Source organism: Cololabis saira, chromosome 19, assembly GCF_033807715.1.
Source record: "Cololabis saira isolate AMF1-May2022 chromosome 19, fColSai1.1, whole genome shotgun sequence".
Taxonomy (NCBI): domain Eukaryota; kingdom Metazoa; phylum Chordata; class Actinopteri; order Beloniformes; family Belonidae; genus Cololabis; species Cololabis saira.
This window is the reverse complement of record NC_084605.1, coordinates 35,818,238-35,842,115: the sequence shown is the minus strand read 5'-3', so window position 1 is coordinate 35,842,115 and position 23,878 is coordinate 35,818,238. Positions and strand designations below refer to the sequence as shown.

At 39.3% G+C, this 23,878-nt stretch overlaps 1 protein-coding gene across 1 annotated transcript in view; it reads left to right on the top strand.

Annotated features, from left to right (window-relative positions):
* The window catches only part of LOC133419473 (protocadherin-15-like), a 447,680-nt gene that overhangs the window by 54,256 nt on the left and 369,546 nt on the right, over nucleotides 1-23,878 (top strand). The window contains exon 2 of the mRNA XM_061708668.1: nucleotides 1,304-1,454. Within this exon, the coding sequence (XP_061564652.1) occupies nucleotides 1,322-1,454 (133 nt within the window). The 5' untranslated portion in view covers nucleotides 1,304-1,321. The remainder of the gene's footprint in view (nucleotides 1-1,303; nucleotides 1,455-23,878) is intronic.

The following is a 23,878-nucleotide window of genomic DNA, read 5'->3' as shown; positions in this document are numbered from 1 at the left end:
AGACCTAACAGAGGATTGTGATGAATATTTGAACTAGCTTAAATTCTGTTGCACGGCGGTTTTGTACTAATAGACCAATGTGACCGTGCGTGCGTGCGTGCGTGCGTGCGTGCGTGCGTGCGTGCGTGCGTGCCTGCATGCATGCCTGCGTGCGTGCCTGCGTGCGTGCGTGCGTGCGTAGTAGTAGTAGTAGGGCTGGGAGGCTTCAGGACGCCTCCAATCAGAGGCCTAAAAAAATGTAAATACAATTTAATTATAAAACAGAGTTACAAAGTTATTTTGAGTCTATTTACTGTCCTTAGAAGAATCAGATTTGAAAAAATATACAACAAAATCAAAAGACCATTTACACATGCTCAGAATCTGCATGGAGGACCAGAATATGTTTTCTCCCGTTTCATCTGAACTCAATTTTAACTATGATGTTTATGAAAGTGAATAAATGAGAACTTATGCTTATGCTTGAGTTGAAAGCAAAGGCAAATTTACAAGCATATGCAGAGTGGGTTTGTAAAGAAATGTGTTGCCGAGCGATGCCTATATAGAAAAGGTGCACATACATAACATTCATACATACATACATAAATACACACCAATGCAATGTTTTCTTTCATACTTGTTCTTCAAAACAGCATTTTAAATGTGACAAATTTCCAACTGCAATTTTGGGGATGTTGCTGGCACCTCTGGCATTTAACATTGCACTCAATTTTTCCCTCCCTATCATCATCTGCAGGTTTTTCCATTTTCCATTTCTGTGAAACAATAATTTACTTTGATGTGTAAGCACAAAGAGTGATCAAATATTTTAAGCTGCAGTGGGGTTTTTCTGCGGTGTAGCCTCAAAATGAATATTAAATGTCATCTAAGCTTTAGATTGTGAGGGCACCTCACCTCTGGGATGTAATGGAGGGAACTGTCAACATTGAAAACATTCACTCAAAGCTTACTTCTGTAGGGACAGAGTTGAGCTACATCAAAATGTACATCAAAAGTGGAACTGCTTATTAGATTTTGATGTGTGGGAGTAGATCTTGGTGTGTGTTTTTTGTGCGTGTTTGAATGGGAGTGTATTCCTTTACCTTATTCTGAACCCAGGATGGTCCCTATTCTGTGCTTAATCACAAAAGCCACAGTACATGTGACACAGACCAAAAAGCAAATCTCTGCAAAATGCTGCACTTTAATGTACAGTATATTTCTTCAGTTTGTGAACAGGGGAGACTGAGGGAGAGAAGTACTCATGACACACATGAAGCTAATGATTGAGACTAACCTGCATTCATGTCTCCTCTCTGCACAGCTGGACGCTTGGTGAAGCATGGTGGTGAAGATGGTTAGAATGTCCTTAATGGGGCCGCTGTCATGGAGCCGGGTGAGATGGATCAATGTCATGGGAACAGGAGTCCTTTATTTGCTGCTGCTATCAACCTGTCGCGGCCAAGACACTGAAGGTAAAACAAGTATTTCTTTCTGTCTCAACACCCCCATTCAGCACATTTTGTTGATGTTGTTTTTATTCCACCTGGAACACATTTCAAATAGAAACGCATACTGCAGCAGCAGTAAGGCTGCGTCTGAAATCCCATCCTTCCACCCTAATGAGTATGCAAAATGAGTATGTGAGATTTTTTAGCGCGTCCGAAACATTAGTACGTACTCAATAGTATGTACTATCCATACTCATTCTGGAGAAATGTATTAGTGTGGATTGATGGACACTAGCTGAGCAGAAACTTCCCACAATGCAATGCAGCGGCGTTTGGTTGCTAAGTGCTACGTATATGTCATAAGTATAATATTAAGTATAACAATATTATTATATAATATTAATATTATGTTATTCGTATATAATAATATTATATAATGTCATCTTGTTTGGGCCAGAATAAACGGGAAATAGCGGAGCGGTGCTGCTGCTGCTGCTGTTACCATGGTAACAGCTGCTACTGCTGCTGTTACCATGGTAACAGCTGCTACTGCTGCTGTGACACGTCACTTCCTCCCAACGGCAGGAAGTGACGTGTGCGCTCTAAATAGTACGTCCAAATTAATGCACACTACTGATATTTACTCAAAAGTGTGCCGAATTTAAGTATACTTTTTAGTATATACTTTTTAGTATGGCATTTCTCGGACGCACCGTATGTCTTTACTTTTGAAGGTTGTAATTAATCCATGTGATACAGTATCTGTCAATGCAGATTAAAAATGTACTTATAAATATACCCATCACTAGAGCTATTCTATATTTATTCTATGTAACAACAACTTTTTCTTTACACCAAGTACCAGATTCTCAGTTGATACCAATATGCAATTAAACATTATGTTTCAACTCATACGTAACAAGCATTCTCTATGTAAAATGTTAATTAAAAAAGAAATTATTTACAGATCTCACAAACCACAATAAAACAGAATTTACTTTCCCGAAAAAACATTAGCTCATTTGTTGGCAGCAGTATGCCTCAAAACATGTGCCAATATAAAGAATAAGAGGCTGGAAAAATAAGTGATACTAAAAGTAAACACCTGGAGGAACAGGTGGCAACTAATTAGTTCATTTAGTTCATTTGCAACAGGTCAGTGAGATGAATGGATATAAAAAGCACATCTTAGAGAGGCAGAGTCTGTCAGAAGTAAAGATGGCAGACATTCATTAATCTGTATCTAAATATTATGATGGAATTTCAAAATAATGTTCCACACTATATAAAACTTATATATTATTAAAGTTGCAAAGAACTTTACTATCGTGCAGAGAATCTGGACAAACCTCTCTGCACATCGGAGAATGTTGAGAACAATCAATAGCTGATGTTGGTGAGATAGAAATAGAAAAGTCTGGATGCTGAACTGGCCTTCCTGCAGTCAAGATCTTTTCACTAACTGAAAACATTTGGCTCGTCATGAAATAAAAAATACAACAAAGAAGACTCAGGGTTATTAAGCAGTTTGAGCCACGTATCAGACAGAATAGGACGACATTCCATCAGTAAAACTACAACAACTCATCAGTTAATGCATATATTATTTCCTCTTTTCTATAGTAATCGTCCTTCTTAACCTTTCTGACATTTTGCTGCCACAAATCCAACATGACCTGATCTTTACTCTTGTCATTTGGTGTTTTCTTTTTCATTTTCTGTTTTACATAAAATATGAGCCTTGTGAAATTTGAAAATCTTTGCATTCTGATTTTATTTATTTTATTTAGTTTCCAGTTACTTTGAGTAGGAGTTTTGTATAATTTGGTAAAATAACAATAGAAATTGTTGCTCACCCTTGACATTCTTCATCACTTTTTAGTTTTTCTTGTTATAAAACATTAAGTAAAAACAGAAAAAATAGTATGTAACCAGGGTTTTTCCTGGCTCAAATTGAGGCGGAGGCGGCTCCATCCTGATCACACGCGTGCGGGTAAACCGTGCCTTCAACTGGCTCAAGCAAACACTTTTTACAAGCAACATATTTTGTATTTTGGGAGTTCTAATATGATTAAAAATATGACAATTATCATGTTAAAGCATTATTTTATTAACATAAAAATATAAATATATATAAACTTTATTACGGGCTCTAGACCCAATATCAAGACATACAACATAAAAAATAAACAACTACATAAACACATAAAAACATACTCTTATTCATGAGAGTCTTAAAAGGCATCCATACCAATGTTTCCATAGATAGGATTGATATCTGACAGAACTGCACCTGGGGCCTATGAGCTTCATTATAATACAGTTTTGTGACTCATCAAGTCGAGACATAAACTTAAACATCAGGTTCCTCAAGAGAGCCTGTAAAGTGTTTAGCCCTGAGTCACAAAAGAGTTTACTAGCACTGCTACTCCTGCGCTTTTTCAGCAGTTTGCTCAGACAGTCATTTATGCTACCTGAGGTTTGTGCAGGGTCTCCTTTTAGTAGCTGACCCATAATGGGGCTGCATACATAGGGGTGCAGTAAGCACGAAACAAACTCACTTTCATCGGAACAGTAATGGAATTTCCTGACTAGCATGTTTGCTTGGACATACAACACTCGTCTCTGCCTGTACATGTCAGCATCATCTTCCATCTTGTCAGTGATTATGTGCCCAAGATATTTTGTACAGTTAGACACACAAAGGGACTGCCCTGACAGGTAAAACATTGGAAAGTGCAGCATCTGATCCTCCTTGGTCCTACATATCAATACAACACTCTTTTTTGCATTGTACTGTATATCAAACTCAACCCCGTACTGGGAGCATATATCCAACAGCTGCTGGAACCCGACAGTGCTGGGGGACATAATGGCCAAATGGTCTGCATACATCAGATGGTTTAACAGAGTGTTCCCTATCAGACAACCTGTCTTACACTTCCCCAACTGCTTGGACAGGTTGACCATGTATAGGTTGAATACGTATATGTCAATATACAAAATACAAATGCACAAATATAAAAACTCAATCTTACCAAAAATTTAAAGTTTAAATAAAAAAACTACCAATGGAACAAGTAAAAATTTTCACTGAAATGAGTGAAAATGGTTTAGAACAAGTTACTTTTTAGGTGACTGAGGTCTTGTCTGTCTGTAATGATTTTTTTTGGACTAGAAATAAAAAATTTTGACTGGAATGGACAAGTAGTCTTGGTAAGATTTTGAGTTTTTGTAGGGTTTCAGACCGACAAATCTTGCAACCAGACAGAACATTTCATCCTCCTATTTTTCCATCTGTAGAAGCTCCTCATGCTCCCTGCAGTCCAAGGCCTCCTGGTCTGGTCCAGACATCCCAGTGTCTCTCCTTCAGTCTGCTGCACAGATGTGTCTTCACCTTTTCTTCTCTTCTGCTGCTTTATGAAGGGCCGTCATTTCATGCCTTTTTAATGTGTCCAGCCTATAGTTGGTAGATGTCTGTCTTACAAGGCCAGCAGCAAGTGCCTGCTGCGTGGGGACACGGTGCTTTTGGCATAAATAACAGACCAAACCTTCCTCAGTTTGCCTGAGCAGTTTGTCAAACCCACTGGCTCTGTGTTTATGAGAAGATCTGTAAAGATGAATAAAAAGTCATGTTTAAATCACGTACACGTTGGCTTTGCGTTGATATGCTCCTAATGACTTGGAAACTGACTAACGTTACCCTTGCGTCGCCAGCTCGTCCTGTCCTGCACTCTGAATCTCACTATCACCTTCCATGCATATTTGTGCACTAATTTCAGCCCTGACAAAATTGCCGCATCTTCTCAGTAACATGATTTATTACTTTTTAACTGCCTGTAACGTTAATTGTCTGCACCGTTTCACCTGCACTCTTGCTTCTCCTGGTCGCCAGGTCGCTTTTTAAAGTACCCGGAAGTGGTCCCAATATAAGACGAATGAACAAGACATGCTCGGATGCTAAAGAAACAGTGACTGCGTTTCCATGCATCAATAACCCTTTTAAAACCCAAATATTGGCAATGACCCGAATTTGCACGGCCATGTAAACACCAATAACCCCTTTGAATAACCCCAATTTGCTCATATTTAGGTTTTTAAAAACCCTAATATGACCCCTGGGTTACTCCTTTTAAAACCTGAATATTGGGTCATGTAAACACCAAACAGAACATCCCCATCAAACAGAACAGGAATTTGTTTTCTGCACATGCTCTGTTCACAAGGAATCCTGGTCTTTTGAGTCCAGGAAGTTCTTATAAACACGGAGAAACAAGACCAGGAGGAGACTAATCACTTCATAAATGTAATGAAGGATATGAACATTTCTGCATTTGTAGACGGTAGAAAGTACCGGGATAGAAGATTTAAAAGAAGGTGAGCGAAAATTTGCACGAAGCAGCATTTGTTTTGAATTTGGATACAGGAAGAAGAAGCAGAAATGACGGGAATTGCGTCATGACGTTCTTCATGCGTCGCGGGTTTGATCCAGATATCCCGAATGATTAATTACCATGTAAACAGGGATAACCCTGTTTGCTCACGCATGGAAACAGAATATTCCGAATGTTTCAGTAACCGGAATATTAGCAATAACCCAAATTTTGACTGCATGTAAACGTAGTCAATATTTACCTGTTTGAACAGCCAGGGAAAACCAGGACGCTGATTTTTATTACAACAACTAGTGGAAAAACGCAGAAAATAAATCTTGAGATTTCGTTTTCTTCTTCTTCAGTTAAATTAACATCCATCCATCCAGTAAATGCCAGAAAATAACAATTTTCATGACGTCGGAGTTTTGAGAGCTGGGGGCGGCACAAAATTAGGAGGCGGCCGCTTCCTAATTTTGTATGCAAGAAAAACCCTGGTAACATTTAAGCATATGTTTTTGTTAATTTAATATAAAGGAATTTAAAAACTAGACTAAATATTTAATATTCCCTTGCTTTCAAAGATTCTCCTTGACAGACTATAATGTGCTTTTCTTCTCTAAGAAGTTACCAGGGTTTTCTTTGTTTCTGCTTTTTCATGTAACCCAAAGTGACTTGATAAAGTTTATTTGAAGACTCTGCAGGGGCCACACCATCTGCTACAGGACAATTTCACATCTCAGTAGACAAATCTTTATGACTCTGGCTGCTTGTTTGGACCAGTTGTCACGCTGCAGATTGAATTTGGGACTGATCAGACATTTCCCTGATGGAAGTGTGTAATGGATATGAATCTGGAAGTTTCTAACACTTTAGCACAGCGCTGTGCCTAAGTGGAGCTTCCCAAACCTGCTAGAATAACTGCAGACCTTCACTCTTGTTACCCTGTTGTGACAAACCAGAGGGAGGCCGACGTAACCAATTGCCGCCACAGTCCCACTGAAGCCCATTACAGACAGAGCTTTGCAATTGGAAGGAGACATTTCTGTGTAACATCCATAACACAGACTGTATTGAAAGAACTGGAATGCTCCTCCGTGGCATCTCCTATACCTAGATTTTTCAGACCTACGGCATGAACTGTCACAACCCGACCCTGTTTGATCCAAAAATGAGCCGAACAACGCCTGGCAGACAGATGGAACATGCTTAAGAATCTCTCTTTTTTTTTCTTTTCGCAATCACACGAGCATTATAGCAGCATAACATAAGCATACCAACATTATATCTCTACTGCGATCCAGTTTTCTTTTTTTTTCTTTTTGTGGCAAACAGAAAAAAGAACAAAAACATACACATGGGGTGTTTTCATTAAGATAAAGAGAAAAAAAACTAAAACTTTATATAAAGACAAATGGGTAAATAACATACATCTCAAACAAAAGCAGGGCGTCTCAGGGAAATATAACTTTTACAATCTTTACTTTTAGAAATATGACGTCTCTGTGGGGTTGCCGGTGGCCTGGGTTCCGGGCTCTTCCGTGTCGGCCTCTGGTCTCGCGGGTGGCGGGGTTGCTCCCCCCCTCCCCCACTATAGATACACTTCAGGTGGAGCTTTGTTTGGTTTATTACACACACACACACACACACACACACACACACACATAGTCACTTAGTCACACGCATATACACACACACACACACACACACACACACACACACACATAGTCACTTAGTCACACACACACACACACACACACACACACACACATGATCATATACATACACACACACACACATAGACATACACACTGGCTTGTTCACCTGCATGCTGGCTCTCTAGTTTTTGGGTTTAGGTAGCGGTAGCGATAGCTTAGCTCAGACTGCGATCAGATCTCAAGATTTAGGTCGATTGCTGTTATTGTTTTGGTTGGCTCCGTGCCGGTTTCGTGCTTTGTTTGTGGTTTTTTTGTTGCAGATTTCCTTTTTTTGCTTGACGTGTGTTTCCGTGTGTTCCTGCTTCCTGGATTGGCAGTGGATGTCGTCACCCCCCCCCCCAAAAAAAAAACAAAAAAAAACTGGGTTTGTATGTGTATATTTATGTATGTGTACGCATATGTATGCGTATATATATGTATATATATTAAATATAGTAATAATGCACATATATATACTTTTGGTTTCTACCATCGTGGTATCAATCATTAATATGTGTGCAGACAAGGAAAGGAAAAAAAAAAAAATGACGTCAAAGAAATATGACGTCATATAGTCTTGTTTGACTTTATTTTGATTATATGATTTCATGTGGCCACATTTAAAGGAGCTTGAGGCTGGATTTATGAAAAAAATTGTATACGTTTTAATTTTTCTAGTAATAATGTCAGATGAAGCGTTCCAAACCCAAAAGAATGAGCCCTCTAGTATATCTGTCCGTTGCCTTGAACAGGCTGTGTGCTGCAAAATGTGCTGCAAGGCTGGGGCCGCTTTTCCCGCGCTGCCCTGCGGATGTGACGTCACATGACGCTGCATGCGCGTTCTCCCCGTTCTCCCGTGCCGGCTTCACTGTTGGCTGCAGTACCCCCAACGGCCGTCGTGGCGAAGGGTGGCGCTAGAGAGTCTCATTTCTTAAAAGAAGCCTCATGCTCCTTTAAGCAACACTAGGTGACGTTTCTCAGCTCTGGAAGGGAAAGGCTCGGCTGCGCGGACGCGTGTCGCGCTGAGCGGCTCCTCTGCTCTCTGGAGAGCAAACATCCCCTCCCGTCTTTACTAAACCGCCCCAGTTTTCTTTGAAAAGAGTCTGTCGCGCGTAGCAACCGCGCAGATGAACTCACGGCGCAAACAGGCCGAGTTTGGGAAGGTTTAGGTGGAACTGACCGGCGATCCCGGACAGCAGCGCCGACACCAGCTGCCGCTAACTTTCTGCTGGATGTATGACGATGCACGTGACTGACGTGTGTAACTAGGTGCGCTTGTTTTATCTCTCTGAGAAGGAGAGACGAGACGAGAGAGTACGAAAAGTCTGTAATTTAATGCCCGCGGCTAAATGCAAATGCGTGACAATGTATACTCGAATATTCACGATATAGTCATTTTGTACATCACACAGAGTAGAAGCCGAGATACATCGACTTTACTCGATATATCGCCCAGCCCTACTAGGATGTTGCATAATGTTACCTAAGGGTGCTTTCACCTCTGTCCCGTTTGGAGCAGTTGTTCCGGAACAGGGAGCGTTTCCCCCTAAAGATCGGAACGTTTGGTATATGTGAACACAGCAATCGCGCTCTGAAAAAGCACAAAACAAGCGAGCCGAGATCTCCTAGGAGAGGTGGTCTCGACCCGATTCCATTCCAGACCTGGAGCGGTTAATTTTTTTTATTTGTAGTGAGAACATAATCCACACAGCAACCGATACAACTCCATTCATGTGTATGTGCTACCGCGGCGCAAGGAGAGGAGTCGGTGCAGCCTCCACCCCCTTCTCTTCTATTGGACGTGCCGAGATGTCGTCCCAGCACGGCACGGTGAAATTAAACAATGTTCAATTCGGGCAGCGGCAGGCGCCCTCTCGTCGCACATAAATGAATGGGTAAAGCCTGATTTATGGTTCTGCGTTAAATCGACGCAGAGCCTACGCCGTACCCTACGCCGTAGGCTCTGCGTTGGTGTAACGCAGAACCATAAATCAGCCTAAAGCCGCGGCTGTGGTCTGTGCTGCGCTGAAAGGGGCATGTTGTTTATCCCGGGGTGCGGAAGAGGAAACTCCTTCCGCGTTCATTTGACCAATCAGAGAGCAGCTGGTTAGCGCATGGCATTTGTTAACAGCTTTGAAACGGTACAGACGTTTGCCTTGTGAACACAAACCCCACAAACGCGAAACGAAACAACTGTATCCATTTAGTCCCTGAATCGGAACCAAACAAACGGGCCACAGGTCTGAAAGCACCCTAAGATTCAATATCATGAAATATCTTGTTTCAGACGTCATACCAACTTGACATCTGAAACAATGACTGCTAGAGCCAAAATGGGGGCCACCAGAGCCCCAGCCAAGATCCGTTGTGTCTTTGTTTTTTTTAATATATGTAATATTGTTTTAAATTACAGTTGTGATATAGAATTATACACATTATATTGGTATGTGGAGTGCACAGTAAATATTTGGGTAGCTGTTACCCCCCAGTATGACAGGGTTTTTTCTCCCTCTCTTTACAGTTTAGAAATGATATGCCATATCCTGTGGGGGTTTTTTCCTCCCTAAACTGAGGTCAAACTGTGAAGGAAGGCAAAACTATAATTGAATAATCCCTAATGGGAGAGCTCAGCATAATACCCGTCTGACTTTCTGCCTGATTTATCAGAATATTTATATTCAATTTAATCGTAGTCTTTGAGATTTATCTGGTTGGCATTTAGCTAATATGGGTCACAGCAAATGGTGACCATGTGCAAATTTTCTCTCCAGAGCCAGAAGAGGATTTTATACTGGTATCAAGCACAGAATAAAAATACATTTTTGATATTCACACTTCTAAACATTCTTTTATTTCAGATCCTGACTCTATCACTTACCTTATTATACATTGTAAAACTACTGACATGACAGGACATGACGGAAGTCAATCCCCTTATAAGAGAATATATGACCCAGGACTGCAGCTGATGAGTAATATTTTACTAACTTTTGGTCCTCTTGTGACATGCTCGAAGCTTTTTAATGAGCTGAATTCTCTGGCTATAGCTGTTGATTTGAGCTGTTTGGCCGACCCCATCACAAGGGTACTTATATCTTTTAATTAGCCTGGGTCCCCAGATAAGAGCTTATGTTTACTCACTTTTGGTCTCCCAGCTGAGAAGAATATCAGAATATTCTTAATGAGTCCCAATCCCATTGTAGGAGACCGCATAATGTGTCAAATCGGGCGTTGAACCTAAAAGTTTGATAGCTCCTAACTCCCTCACTCCTGCTTACTTACTTCTGCAGAGGCCTGTAATAAACTCTGTTTGAGATTACCCTTACAGATCATACATTATCTTTGTCATAGGACACAAAAGCATTGCAGTCTAAGAAACAGCTTGTAATGCAAACCCTATAGACTGTGTTTCCATGCATCAATAACCCTTTTAAAACCCGAATATTGGCAATAACCCAAATTTGCACGGCCATGTAAACACCAATAACCCCTTTGAATAACCCAAATTTGCTCATATTGGGGTTTTTAAAAACCTGAATATGAGCCCTGGGTTACTCCTTTTAAAACCAGAATATTCGGGCATGTAAACACCAAACGGAATATCCCCATCAAACGGAACAGGAATGTGTTTTCTGCACATGCTCTGTTCACAAGGAATCCTGGTCTTTTGAGTCCAGGAAGTTCTTATAAACACGGAGAAATGCAAGACCAGGAGGAGACTAATCACTTCATAAATGTAATGAAGGATATGAACATTTCTGCATTTGTAGACGGTAGAAAGTACCGGGATAGAAGATTTACAAGAAGGTGAGAGAAAAGTTGCGCGAAGCAGCATTTGTTTTGAGTTTGGATAGAGGAAGAAAAAGCGGAAATGACAGTAATTGCGTCATCACGTTCTCCGTGCGTCGCTGGTTTGATCCAGATATCCCAAATGATTAATTACCATGTAAACAGGGATAACCCTGTTTGCTCACGCATGGAAACGGAATATTCCCAATGTTTCAGTAACCGGAATATTAGCAATAACCTGAATTTTGACTGCATGTAAACGTAGTCACTGATTCCTGTGCTTGGGTTGTCACTGATCATTAATACTTTTGAAATCAGGGGCGTGTACAGTAATATGTGCTTGACATGTCGATTTTAATTATGTGATTTCATATTTGTAAATGAATCAGATATTTAAATTGTTTCGCTCTGATTGTGGCTCGACCAAAACACTATCAGGCCTACCAACTTCTGATGTATCATCATAGAAATAATTATAAAAAAAGAGAGAAGTCTGACAATGCTGGTGAAGTAATAAGCACATTCCTTCTTACAGTCGGTTCTATAAAGGAAACTCGTTGGTCCATTAGGGCAGTGGCAGATGGATTTGAAGTCATACAGAACTTTCGAAATGTGCAGTTTCATTTTAGAAAAAGTGGCTTCAAAAAAAAAAAATAATGCCTGCAAATCCTTATTCATAAGAAACATTGTAAAAGAGTTAAGTCTAACACAACTGTTTCCTAACACTAATCCACTATTTGTGATGCCTAAAACACAACCGCTTTAGTTTAAGACTGAGCTTCTTCCACGCCTTAGAACTACTCTTTCTTCCAGCATTTGCAGCTCTTTGTGGAAATGTTCTATTAATGTCTTTATAAAAGAAAAGCTTATATGTATCATGTTGGACTTAAAGTGAACTCTATTTTTTCTAGCCTTGTTTGAGACAAAAAAAACTAAACCCAAAATGCTCAGCTAGGATGTTTAAAAACCACTACTGCTTTGAAAAAGGTACTTCTTGTACATTAACTCTTCTGTTGAAGAGGTTGTATTTTTCTCAGTAGTGACATCATTAAATCTGTGAATGCCTGATGTTTCGTTTATGGACATTTTTAGGGATTTAACTGCAGTCTAACGCTTCTCATATGTTTATCATGGAAGGTTATGACTCCATATTGGTGCAGTTTCCATCTAGTGTGACCAATGTGCAAAGCCTAACCAGAGCTTTCCTCAAAGTATAATCACACTGAAAGCTGTTTGTTAACAGATGCATTAAGAAGGATGATATTCAGTACTGGAGTTGAGGGGGGATGAGGGGGGATGAGGGGGGACGGCATCCCCCCCTGAAATAAAAACGGTCCAAATCATCCCCCCTTTCCATCCCTTATGTCATTTCATCAATGAATGTGGTTTTACTGCTAATTCAACATTTAGAATCATCACCAGAAAAATAACACCAGAAAAATATGACAATTTTCACTTGAAATAAGTAGGAAAATCTGCCAGTGGGACAAGATTTATCTTCTTATTACAAGCAAAAAAAATCTTGTTCCACTGGCAGATTTTTCTACTTATTTTAAGTGAAAATCTACTTGAAACAGGTGAAAATTGTTGTTTTTTCCAGTGATGAGTCTTGTTTTAAGTGTAATGAGATTTTCTTTCTAAAATGAGACATTTTCACTAGAAATAAGACAAATATTCTTGTTAAGATTTTGAGTTTTTGCAGTGATCCATTTTACTTATCCTGTGAAGGACAGAGTCATATTGATAAGTTCAGAAAAGTGTTTTTTATTGTTGTGTTTTGATGTATTTGATGTAAGCCCAGTGGATATTTAAAGCTTACAGAAGGCTGCATTTAACTGCTGCTATGTCATTCCTGCAGTATTTCTGCAGCTGTTTTGGTCACTGCTATTATTTGTAATATATTATTTGTAATCAGCACAAATTATCTGTCCCCATATGATAAAATCCACCATCCCCCCTGATTTTTACAACTCGTGTACTGATGATATTTGTAAACAGGCAGGTGAATTGTGGCGCATGGTGGGGAACCTCTAACAACTGTAAAGTATCCATCACTTGTTGGTGGTAACAAAAGATTTGGGGAACAAGGAGATATTGTGATGCCTCAACTGAATGTTGCTGCTTTATTGAATGCCGCATTCACAGACCACTGGGAACTCAAAGCTTCTGAACTCTGGTAACAGATTAAAGAAAATGGAGAGAAAAAAAGGCCAAGTGTTTAGTATATGACTTCATCTTCTAACTTCTATCCAGTTCTAACTACCTAACCAGCCTGTGGCCATCATCAAGGACAATAGGGGACTTAATTTATGACGGGTGCTGGGACAGCCTTAAAGCCAGCACTGAGTTGTCATGGCAACCTACCTAGATAAAGACTTGCCATAAACTTGCCACATTCCTGCAGGCACACATTCTCCTGGAACAGAAGGACTTTAAGATTCCACTAAAACTTGGACCTTCACACAGATTGAGTTGTAAATGTTTTCATTATAATTAGGGCCCGAGCACTTCTTTCTTTCTTTCTTTCTTTCTTTCTTTCTTTCTTTCTTTCTTTCTTTCTTTCTTTCTTTCTTTCTTTCTTTCTTTCTTTCTTTCTTTCTTTCTTTCTTTCTTTCTTTCTTTCTTTCTTTCTTTCTTTCTTTCTACCGACGAAATGAGGGCCTTTTTTTCCCCCTAAACGTGCCCCAAAAGTCACCAAATTTTGCACACAAGCCAGGCCTGGCGAAAAATTTGATATTTAATGGTTTGCATTAATGGGCGTGGCCTAATGGCTCAACAGCGCCCCCTAGAAAACTTTGTGCCTCAAGCCCCACAATACGGTTTGACGTACATGCACGAAAATCGGTACACACGTGTATCATGTCGCAACTTAAAGAAAAGTCTCTTGGCGCCATGGCCGAAACCGAACAGTAAGTCGGCCATTTTGAATTAATCGTGTAAATTTGGTGCAATTTATGCCATTTCTTCGGCCGCTTCTTCGCCCGAACCGTAACGTGCACCCAGGTGTGTTATACATCAAAATGTGCGCCTCCATCCTGCGACGACGCCCATTACTTTTCTCAGTCAAAAGTGTTACCGTGGCGACGATAGACGTCAAAAAGCGCGCCCACCCTTCATCTGGTTGGTTGATATTTGATAGTTCCTACTTTCTGCAATAACTTTTGAATGTTTTGACATAAAGAGTCATGGTGGTGTCATAGGACTTAGTTTTGAGTCCTTGATCTTTATGGGTGAAAATTGCACACGCGAGGGCCCGTTCATCGCTGCTTGCAGCTTTAATTCCCTATTTCTTTTCTGGATGATTAAAAACAAAATGAGTTTAAAAACACTATGATTTATTAGATTTTTCAGAAATGGAGATAATGAAAATAACTGTAAATTCAATTTAACAGTTAATAAAAACACTGTTTTTCCCTCATTTATACAAACAGTGCTACAGATTTTTGAACGTTTTACTTTTTGTCTATTATTAGTTGGGCATTATGTATCAACATCCTTTGTTTTCTTAAGTGTATACTTTTGGTTAATAAGTATCATTTATTATGCAAGTGGTTTTTATGTAGAAATTGATGAGATGTGAATTGACATTTCCTTCAGATAGAAGTGGATATGTCTTCATTTTGTGAAGGTTTATTCTTAAGTTTTGTTTCATGGTCCTCCTGCTAAGATCCTTTGATAAACATCTGACACCTCACAAGGGAGTGAGTGTTACTGTTTCAGCCTCAGAGCTTTTGGAACTTTCTTCACTTCTTTTTAAAATTATTATTGTTTGTTTGCTTTAAAAACACATTGCTCTCTGCTTTTGCATGCCCTGCAGTGTCTGATATATCAACACCATGTACATTTTATTATGGGGTTAATGCAGACTTCTCTGTGATTCAGTGCACACTGCTTTCCTGGTTCATTGCCATGACGCACAAGCATGTTCACCAGCCGGAGTTTATTGGGGAGACATTCGTGTATTTTCAAAAGCTGCAGAACAAGTGCAGCGTGATTACTACAACAAGAGCTGTCAGATGTGTTCAACTCTGGATTACCTGGGAAACCACCTGAGATAGAAAGCAACCAAGGAGAAATTGAATTTAAAAATAATGGATAAGCCAGCTCAGGGGCTACGTACAGAGGTGTGTGTGTGTGCGTGTGTGCGTGTGCGTGTGTGTGTGTGTGTGTGTGTGTGTGTGTGTGTGTGTGTGTGTGTGTGTGTGTGTGTGTGTTTGTGTTTGTGTGCAAACAGTTCATCAATCATTTTTTTCTAGACGCATCAATCCAGCACAAGGTCACACTCCCCGTCTTCTCCAGTCCTCTCCTTTAACTCATTATCCCTCTAGTCTCTCGCAGTCACAAGTCTCTTTTCATCGACAAATCATAACATTCCCTCCTCTTCCTCAGGCATTCGTCCTGTCCTCCTCTACTGATTCTCCTCTCTCAACCCTCTAAAAATCATCTTCCCTTACTAATTTTGTCTCCTTTCCTTCCCCCCTTCCTCCATGGATGAATGGAGTGGAGAAGATGGATGGAGAGAGGTATTGGTGATGGATGAATGGCTGGCCTGCTGGGTGGAGCATGGAAGACAGAGAGGAATCGGACCCAAGGGTGCTGTGTAGATCGGTGTACCTGCTGATGGAAGCTTAAAAAGGACACGTGAAAATGTTTTTTAGAGAAAAATCCCCCGTCATCCAGTCAGTCTGCTCAGTATTTAATTTATTTTTGATAATATCTCCCTCAATTCTCTTGTTTGAAAGACTAAGGGCCTGATTTACTAAGATCCTAAATAAAGAGTACTAAATTGCGTGTGCACTGAAAAAGTTTGCACGTGCTGTTGTTGTGTGTTTTGCGGGTGATCAACTAAGAATGCGTGCGCAATTGATAACAGGTGCAAACCGCAGTATTTAAATGAGGTGTTGCGCGTCTTACGATTTGCGCCATGGAGAGTCTGGATGAAAAGCAGGATAGCCGCAAGCGCAAAATGAAATTTGAAGAGTTGGAGTTAGAGATATTAGTGGAAGAGGCAAATAAACACATTCATGAACTACAGCAAAGAAATTTTAACATTACCAAAAGAAACGCAATATGGTAGAAAATCTGCGATAGAATAAATGCAGTTGGTAAGACAAAAAGAACGGCAGATGAGGTTAAAAGAAGGTGGTAAGATATAAGGCGAAGAACTAAAGAAAAAGTGGCCTTTAATAAAACTTGTGCAACCATTTTTAAAATAGCATGCAGCAGAATAAAGACTCTCTCTCTGCTTATTCTTTGATTTTGGATGTCGCCTCCTTGCCACAATAACAGCAGCCATCGGTGCGTAATGCTGGGCAGATTAGCACCTTCCTTTCGAACGTATTAAATACAGATGCAATCACAATCCCCGCAATAACTTTCAGGCTTGGTAAATCTCATTGCGTGAGGTAAATGAACCTATTTGCATTTTCCCCTCCCAGTATTTAGCGCTTTCTGGCGGCTACGCCCCATATTGATTATTCATCAGGGCAAAAGTACTAAATGAACAGCGTGTGCTATTTTGCTCATTTGAGAGACGCAGTCCTCTTTGCACGCTGTTAGTAGATCAGCTGGCACATTGGTTTGCGGGTGATGTCAAGTTTGCACACGTTTTTACGCACGCAAACCTTTAGTAAATCAGGCCCTAAATACCATATTTTGAGAGGTTTAACTAGTTACAGAACCAGTTATAACTGGACTGAAACTTTTAAAAAGGATTTTTTCAGCTGCCCTGTGAACCAAGCAGCAAGGCTTTGGACAGAATGACTGAGGAATCTCCTTCTTTTAACATTCTCTTTAACATACACATACAGTAGTTTAAAATGTGCTTCAATAAGCTAACACTCTTCAAATGGCTCTTTATATTAAGTAAACTACATGAAAAGGCCCAGCATACCCTGTGAAACTATTAATTATAAAATATCCACACATATTGCTGCGTTGCTTCACACATTGCTCACGTTATTACTGTAGGTTGCCGTGGTGACGGCCCTCATTAATTCTCCTCTGTGGACTCGTATGCAACTCTTAACACAACAATTATAATTCATTTGTTGCAGTTAAGTAAACTGTATTTAAATGAAATGTCAGTATATCACTTTTTGTTTTGCTAATTTACAGTTTTTGCCAAGAAATGTTAACTCTTCTTTTCTCCAGTCCAAATTTCGCAGCCGTACTTCAAGCTGTGGAACATTTTTCATTAACAGAGGAAAATTTTCAGATCAGCATCAATGTGGACAATCTCTAGAGATGGTGTTTGTCTGCATTTATTCCAAAATGTAATCACATTTTGCACCAGCATCTTTGGATTTTTCATTTCTTGATCTAGACTCCAGGCAAAGTAAGCCAACCAAACATATAACAGATGGCAAATAGCAGAATGCAGTCAAGTACAACTTGCTCCAGTGAGCACACATTTTTCACAATATGGCATGATTAAAGAAACCGATTTATAAAGGTTTGGAAAGTAGTTTGAACTTGGAAAATGCTAAATCATAAAGTTAGAAGCTGTTGTGCGAGTCTCAGGGTGTATTTTCTTTGTTTTCCTTTCACACTAATCGGATCTGCTGGAGTGTAATCTTATCATTACTGGTATAGTATGAAATCATTATGACAATTTGGGAACTCAACCTCTGCAAAAGTAGGTATATTTATTTCCTTTGGATCAAGCTAAATTCCCCATTTTCCCTCATTTCAGGTGTGTGAAGAAACTTGTAATTCATGGGGACCTTGTTGTTCCTTTCTTTAATGTATCCAGTCATCACCAGTTTGGATTTAAATGTTGATTTCCAGTTAAAAAGCTTTGGAATTTGGTTGTTGAGATCTATGACCACGCTTGGTGGCCAAACATCAAGTATGCAATCACAACATCATCCTGTGACGTACAGGAGGATTCAGACAGGGACATAGTTTGCATTTTTATGATTTTATTCATCGCTACAATACATTTGAGGTAAACCAATCAATATGTGAACAAATTGTAGACATTCAGCTTAATTTAAGAAAGTTTAATATCCTTCGGTCGGGCCCCCGTGGCACGCACCCTGCCACATCTGGCGCCCAACGTGGGGCTTCGAAGGACGGAGAGACACAGATTTACGTGCAGACCCTTTTTTATTTCTCACAACACCCACATGTGCACAAGCATCACCCCGGACACAGCTCCTCCGACCTCCTTGCTGCTGTCCAGCTCTGCCTTATAAAGGCAGGCCGGGTGGAGGCGTGGCAGCCACTCAGGTGGATGGGACACAGGTGCGTGTCCCGTCAACCTCTCCACCCGGCCACATATGGTGTTGAATATTTAGCAATCACAGCCATTTAAAGCAAAATACATCCATTTTCAGGGGTCAAAGGTTTTGGGACAAAGTGAAGAAATCAAAATACAGCTGAACCACAATGTTTAATATTAGATGACATCTCTTAGTCAATGCCAGCATGAAGTCTGCACCTTAACCAGATTCTGAGTTTCCTCTCCCGAGAGGCCTTTACTGCAGCCACCTTTACTTTTTACACACCTTTACGCATTCCTTTACACATGGATACTCCTCTAGTCCCATCATTCTGATGTACAGTAAGGTATCGTGGTTTCATCCGTCCAAAGAGTCTGATTTCCGCACATAAGAGGGTGTTTTAGATGTTTTGGCAAAGTGTCGCTATTTACTTTCATGAAAGTTCGTGGCAGTCAAGATATTCTTGATTTCTGTTGATGTTGTTTTTTATATGTGGGTACTGTAAGTACTGTGGGCTTTTAAAATAGATGAGCTTGTAGAGTTGAGCTGCAAGTTCTCATATTATATTGGAAAAATTCTCACATCAATCCTGCAGGCTTAGGTATTTTGAAACATATTTATCCTCAGTTTTTCTCCGCCAAGGAAATGATTCTGCGACCAGATATTTGGTATCTTTCGTGCCCTTCCAGGCCTTTTAATGTTGTATAGCTTTCTTGCTTTTTAGGAAAGAAACCTGTTGATTTCAACACACCTAAGGTATTTTGTTGTCACTTGAATTGATCTTATTGGACTTCATATTGGTAACTCTTGTGGAACAGTGGCCAAATCAATACCTAATATCAACTCTGGACCTTTTGTCTGCTTCATTTGTTTGAAATAACAAGGAAGTGTGACATGCTTATGGCAATTAACTTTAAAAAACACAAAAAAACACCATAAAAGTGGAGGTACTTTGCTTAAAATGGCTGTAATTCCTGAATGTTGAATGCCATTGTGCTAGTGTATGAAATCAAAACCATAAATGCTCATTCTCCAAATAATTAGGGGTCTAAGTAAATGTTTTTATTCCATTTTTCTGAAGGTGTTTCTTTTGCAATTGTCAGCGAGATTCAGTCAACAAGGAAAAAAAACATAATTTAATCTTGTTTTATGATTCATGCAAACTCACATGAATCATAAATTGAACCTCATAGACTTAAAATCATTTGAGAGATTATATCGTAATGAAAGCTGTAAAAAACATCCATCTGGGAAAAAAAAAAAATGTGCAACCAGGCGTGTAAGATAATCACCTTAAAGTTGTAGTTTTAAAAACTCAAAATAGAAAGATGCCCTCCAGGCATCTAGCATCATTGATATATTCAAATCACAGTAAAATGTATCTTAAAGATGAATCTTCACTGAATGTTTTCCAATTGTCTGGAAAAGGATTTTCAATTTGAGACCCAGTTTGACCACAGAGACCTTTAATTGATTTTCAGTCAATAACAAGAAAGAAAAACAACTCTTACATTTACTTTTATTTCTTTGATGTCAGTGTAAGGCAATTTTTATTTCAATCCTGCAACACATTCCAATAACATTTGGACAGTAGAGATTTAACCACTTTGTGATGTTGTTGTTCTTTCTCGCAGCACTTAAACTATGTTCAGAACACCATGACACGAGGCAATTACGTTGTTATTTTGTCCTATTTATGTATCACACTTTCCTGTATAATATTAATCTGGTTGGCCATACACACCTATAAAACAGTCTCACTCACTTTCACATCCATTTCCACCAGTACAGACTATACTGAACCAGTCGGACCGGCTTAATGCGTCCCCTAATCAAAACAACAGAGATGGCTGGGAAATAAGAATGTTTGATATTTTACCGTTCACGATATACCGCCCAAAAAATTCCCCACGGTAAGAATTTGTCATCTCGCGGTAAAAACGATAAATTCCCGTTGATGACGTTTTTGGGTAAAGCTGATTTTTGGTTCTGCGTTAAATCGACGCAGAGCCTACGCCGTGGGATACGCGTCGATTTAACGCAGAACCATAAATCAGGCTTACAAACAGGCGGGAGGCGGATCTGAGAGCGAGGAGCTCGTTGTTAAACGAGGCTCCAACTCTGGAACTGGTTTGGATTTAAAAACAGTGACGAGGAGCAAACATCATCTATTATGTGCAGAGTCTGCACAAAAACAGTGAGTGCAAAGGATGGCAATACAAGTAATTTATTATATATTTTACATTATATATTATATATTATTATATATAACATATTATTATATATAACATATTATTATATACTGTATAACAGCTGCTGCTGAGAAAAAAAATTGCAAGAGTATCTAATTTGTGGTATGTTCCAACCACAGGTTAATTTGCACATTTTATTTATATTAGAAGAGGTCATCACTGATTGGATTTTATTTTCAGTGAACTTTTATTTATTTGTCCTGTTTCTTTATTTATCAGGTTGTATTTTTTTCTACTTTGTGATTTTATAAGCTAAGAAAATTTGAAGGACAATGATACTTTTGCTGTTTGCACTGTTATCCCACTGTTTAAGCCATACAGTTTGAATAAATGTTGAATCTGTTCTTACATTTCAAACTTGTTTCATTTGAGTCATTCCAGTTTTGCAGTGCAGGTGGACTAATTTAATTGGTTTTAAATTAGACTCTCTAGCGCCACCCTTCACCACGACGGCCGTTGGGGGTACTGCAGCCAACAGTGAAGCCGGCACGGGAGAACGGGGAGAACGTGCATGCAGCGTCATGTGACGTCACATCCGCAGGACAGCGCGGGAAATTTGGGCCTGAATTGCAGCACATTTTGCAGCACACAGCCTGTTCAAGGCAAAGGAGAGATACGCTAGAGGGATCATTCTTTTTGGTTTGGAACGCTTCATCTGACATTATTACTAGAAAACTTAAAACGTATACGGATTTTTTTCATAAATCCTGCCTCAATCCTGCCTCATGCTCCTTTAATTGGTGTAGTTTAGTAGCATTTAGTATTATTTTAGAGCAGTGATTTGGGGGCTCCAAAGACTGAATGTGGTGATAGATTTATAGTTACAAAGGTGGAGTTGAATTGGTATTTTTTTTATCGTCATTTTTATCGTTATCGGGATAAATGCCAGAAATTATCACGATACATTTTTTAGTCCATACCGCCCATCCCTAGTGGGAAAATTATAATAATCTCTAGGATCAACAAATCTATCTTTCACTGGCATTCTTACTCCACCCCCCCCAATTTGAATGTCTTTTCTTAATACATCTGCCTAAAACACACACTTTATTTCTGTGATTGGCCCGTTGAATGATGTCCACTTTCTTCTCTGTACATTATTACTGAAGATCGTAGCCGGATCCAGACCAACCCGACTGTTAGAGGACGACTGGCCAGACAACGCACATGTAACATTTTCTGATTAAACAAGTGGGAAAATAATCTATAGAAGAATGTCTGGTAGATCTGAGATATAGGTCAATTGTTCAACACACAGAGCCAGTCTGAAATGTCAAGACATGAGCTAATTGGAAGTAGGTCATGATGTTGGCTCAGAAAGATCAGGGTTGCCGGTGATATTCTTTGATGCCACCTGAGAAGGAAATATCACTGGCACCTCAGTCGCTAATTATAATTTATGCTATCTGATTTTCTGCGATGCAGTAAACCCCACAGTCCTGGTAGAGTAGTATCATGAATTACACCTTTTTATTTATTTATTTAACAATGAAGTAAGTAAGTAAAGTTTATGTACACAGCACTTTCCCAGGTTAAAAAGCCACAAACTGCTACACAAGCCCACATATAAAAATATAAGACACACAGAGGAGGCATAAAACACGAAAAACACAAGAGCATACACGACCTACTACCAGCCCAAGTTTGATTAAAAGCCTGTCTAAATAAGTACGTCCTAAGCTACTTTTTAAAAGATTTAATTGAGTTTAACCACGTAAGGCTCTGAAAGCGAGAACTAACATTGTAAAGTCTTTTTTATGTAATAATTGCTTGGGGGTCATGTTCTTGGGTCTCTGGAAAGCACCTAGAGACAATTTGTACTCTAATAGACGCTATATAAATAAAACTGAATTGAAATTGAATTCTAAAATGTACCAATAACCAGTGCAAGGAGATTAAAACAGTGGTTATGTGTTGTCTTTTTCCTGCGTTTGTTAGGACCCTTGCAGCAGCATTCTGGACTACTTGTAGACAGTTAAGGTATTTTTTGTTTAAATAGGTAAAAAGGCTATTGCAATAGTCTGAACGAGCTGCAATAAAAGCATGAACAATCAGCTCCAATTTATATCTAGCAGTTAATTTACAAAATTAGGGATTTTGAGTAAAAAACACCCAGACTGCATAAATTCACGTACCCTTTTGTAATGGGGGTTGTAACCAGTACTCGAGTTGTAAATAAATCAGGGGGGGTGGTGGATTTTATCATATGGGACAGATAATTTGTGCTGATTACAAATAATATAATATATTACAAATAATAGCAGTGACCAAAACACCTGCAGAAATACTGCAGGAATGACATAGCAGCAGTTAAATGCAGCTTCTGTAAGCTTTAAATATCCACTGGACTTACATCAAATACATCAAAACACAACAATAAAAAGTAGTTTTCTGAACTTATCAATATGACTCTGTCCTTCACAGGATAAGTAACATGGATCACTGCAAAAACTCAAAATAAGAATATGTGTCCGATTTCTAGTTAAAATGTCTCATTTTAGTAAAAAAAAAATCTCATTACACTTAAAACAAGACTCATCACTGGAAAAAACAACAATTTTCACCTGTTTCAAGTAGATTTTCACTTAAAATAAGTAGAAAAATCTGCCAGTGGAACAAGATTTTTTTGCTTGTAATGAGAAGATAAATCTTGTACCACTGGCAGATTTTTCGACTTATTTCAAGTGAAAATTTTCTTGAAACAGGTGAAAATTGTCAAATAAGTTATTTTTCTGGTGTTATTTTTCTGGTGATGACTCTAAATGTTGAAATAGCAGTAAAACCACATTCATTGATGAAATGACATAAGGGATGGAAAGGGGGGATGGCAGTTTTACAGGGGGGATGATTTGGACCGTTTTTATTTCAGGGGGGATGCCATCCCCCCTCATCCCCCCTCATCCCCCTCAACTCCAGTACTGGTTGTAACTCCCTCAGAGTTAACCATCACATTCAAAATCAGGCCTGTAGGTGAGTGACCTTCGGCTGCTGACGTGACATGGAGGAAAGCAAGATAAGAGTCAGTTGTATTTGTGTGAATATTTGGGGGAATATATGTGTAGTACAGAGTTGTCAAAGAAACTGCACTTAAATGTTGAAATCAAAAGAGGG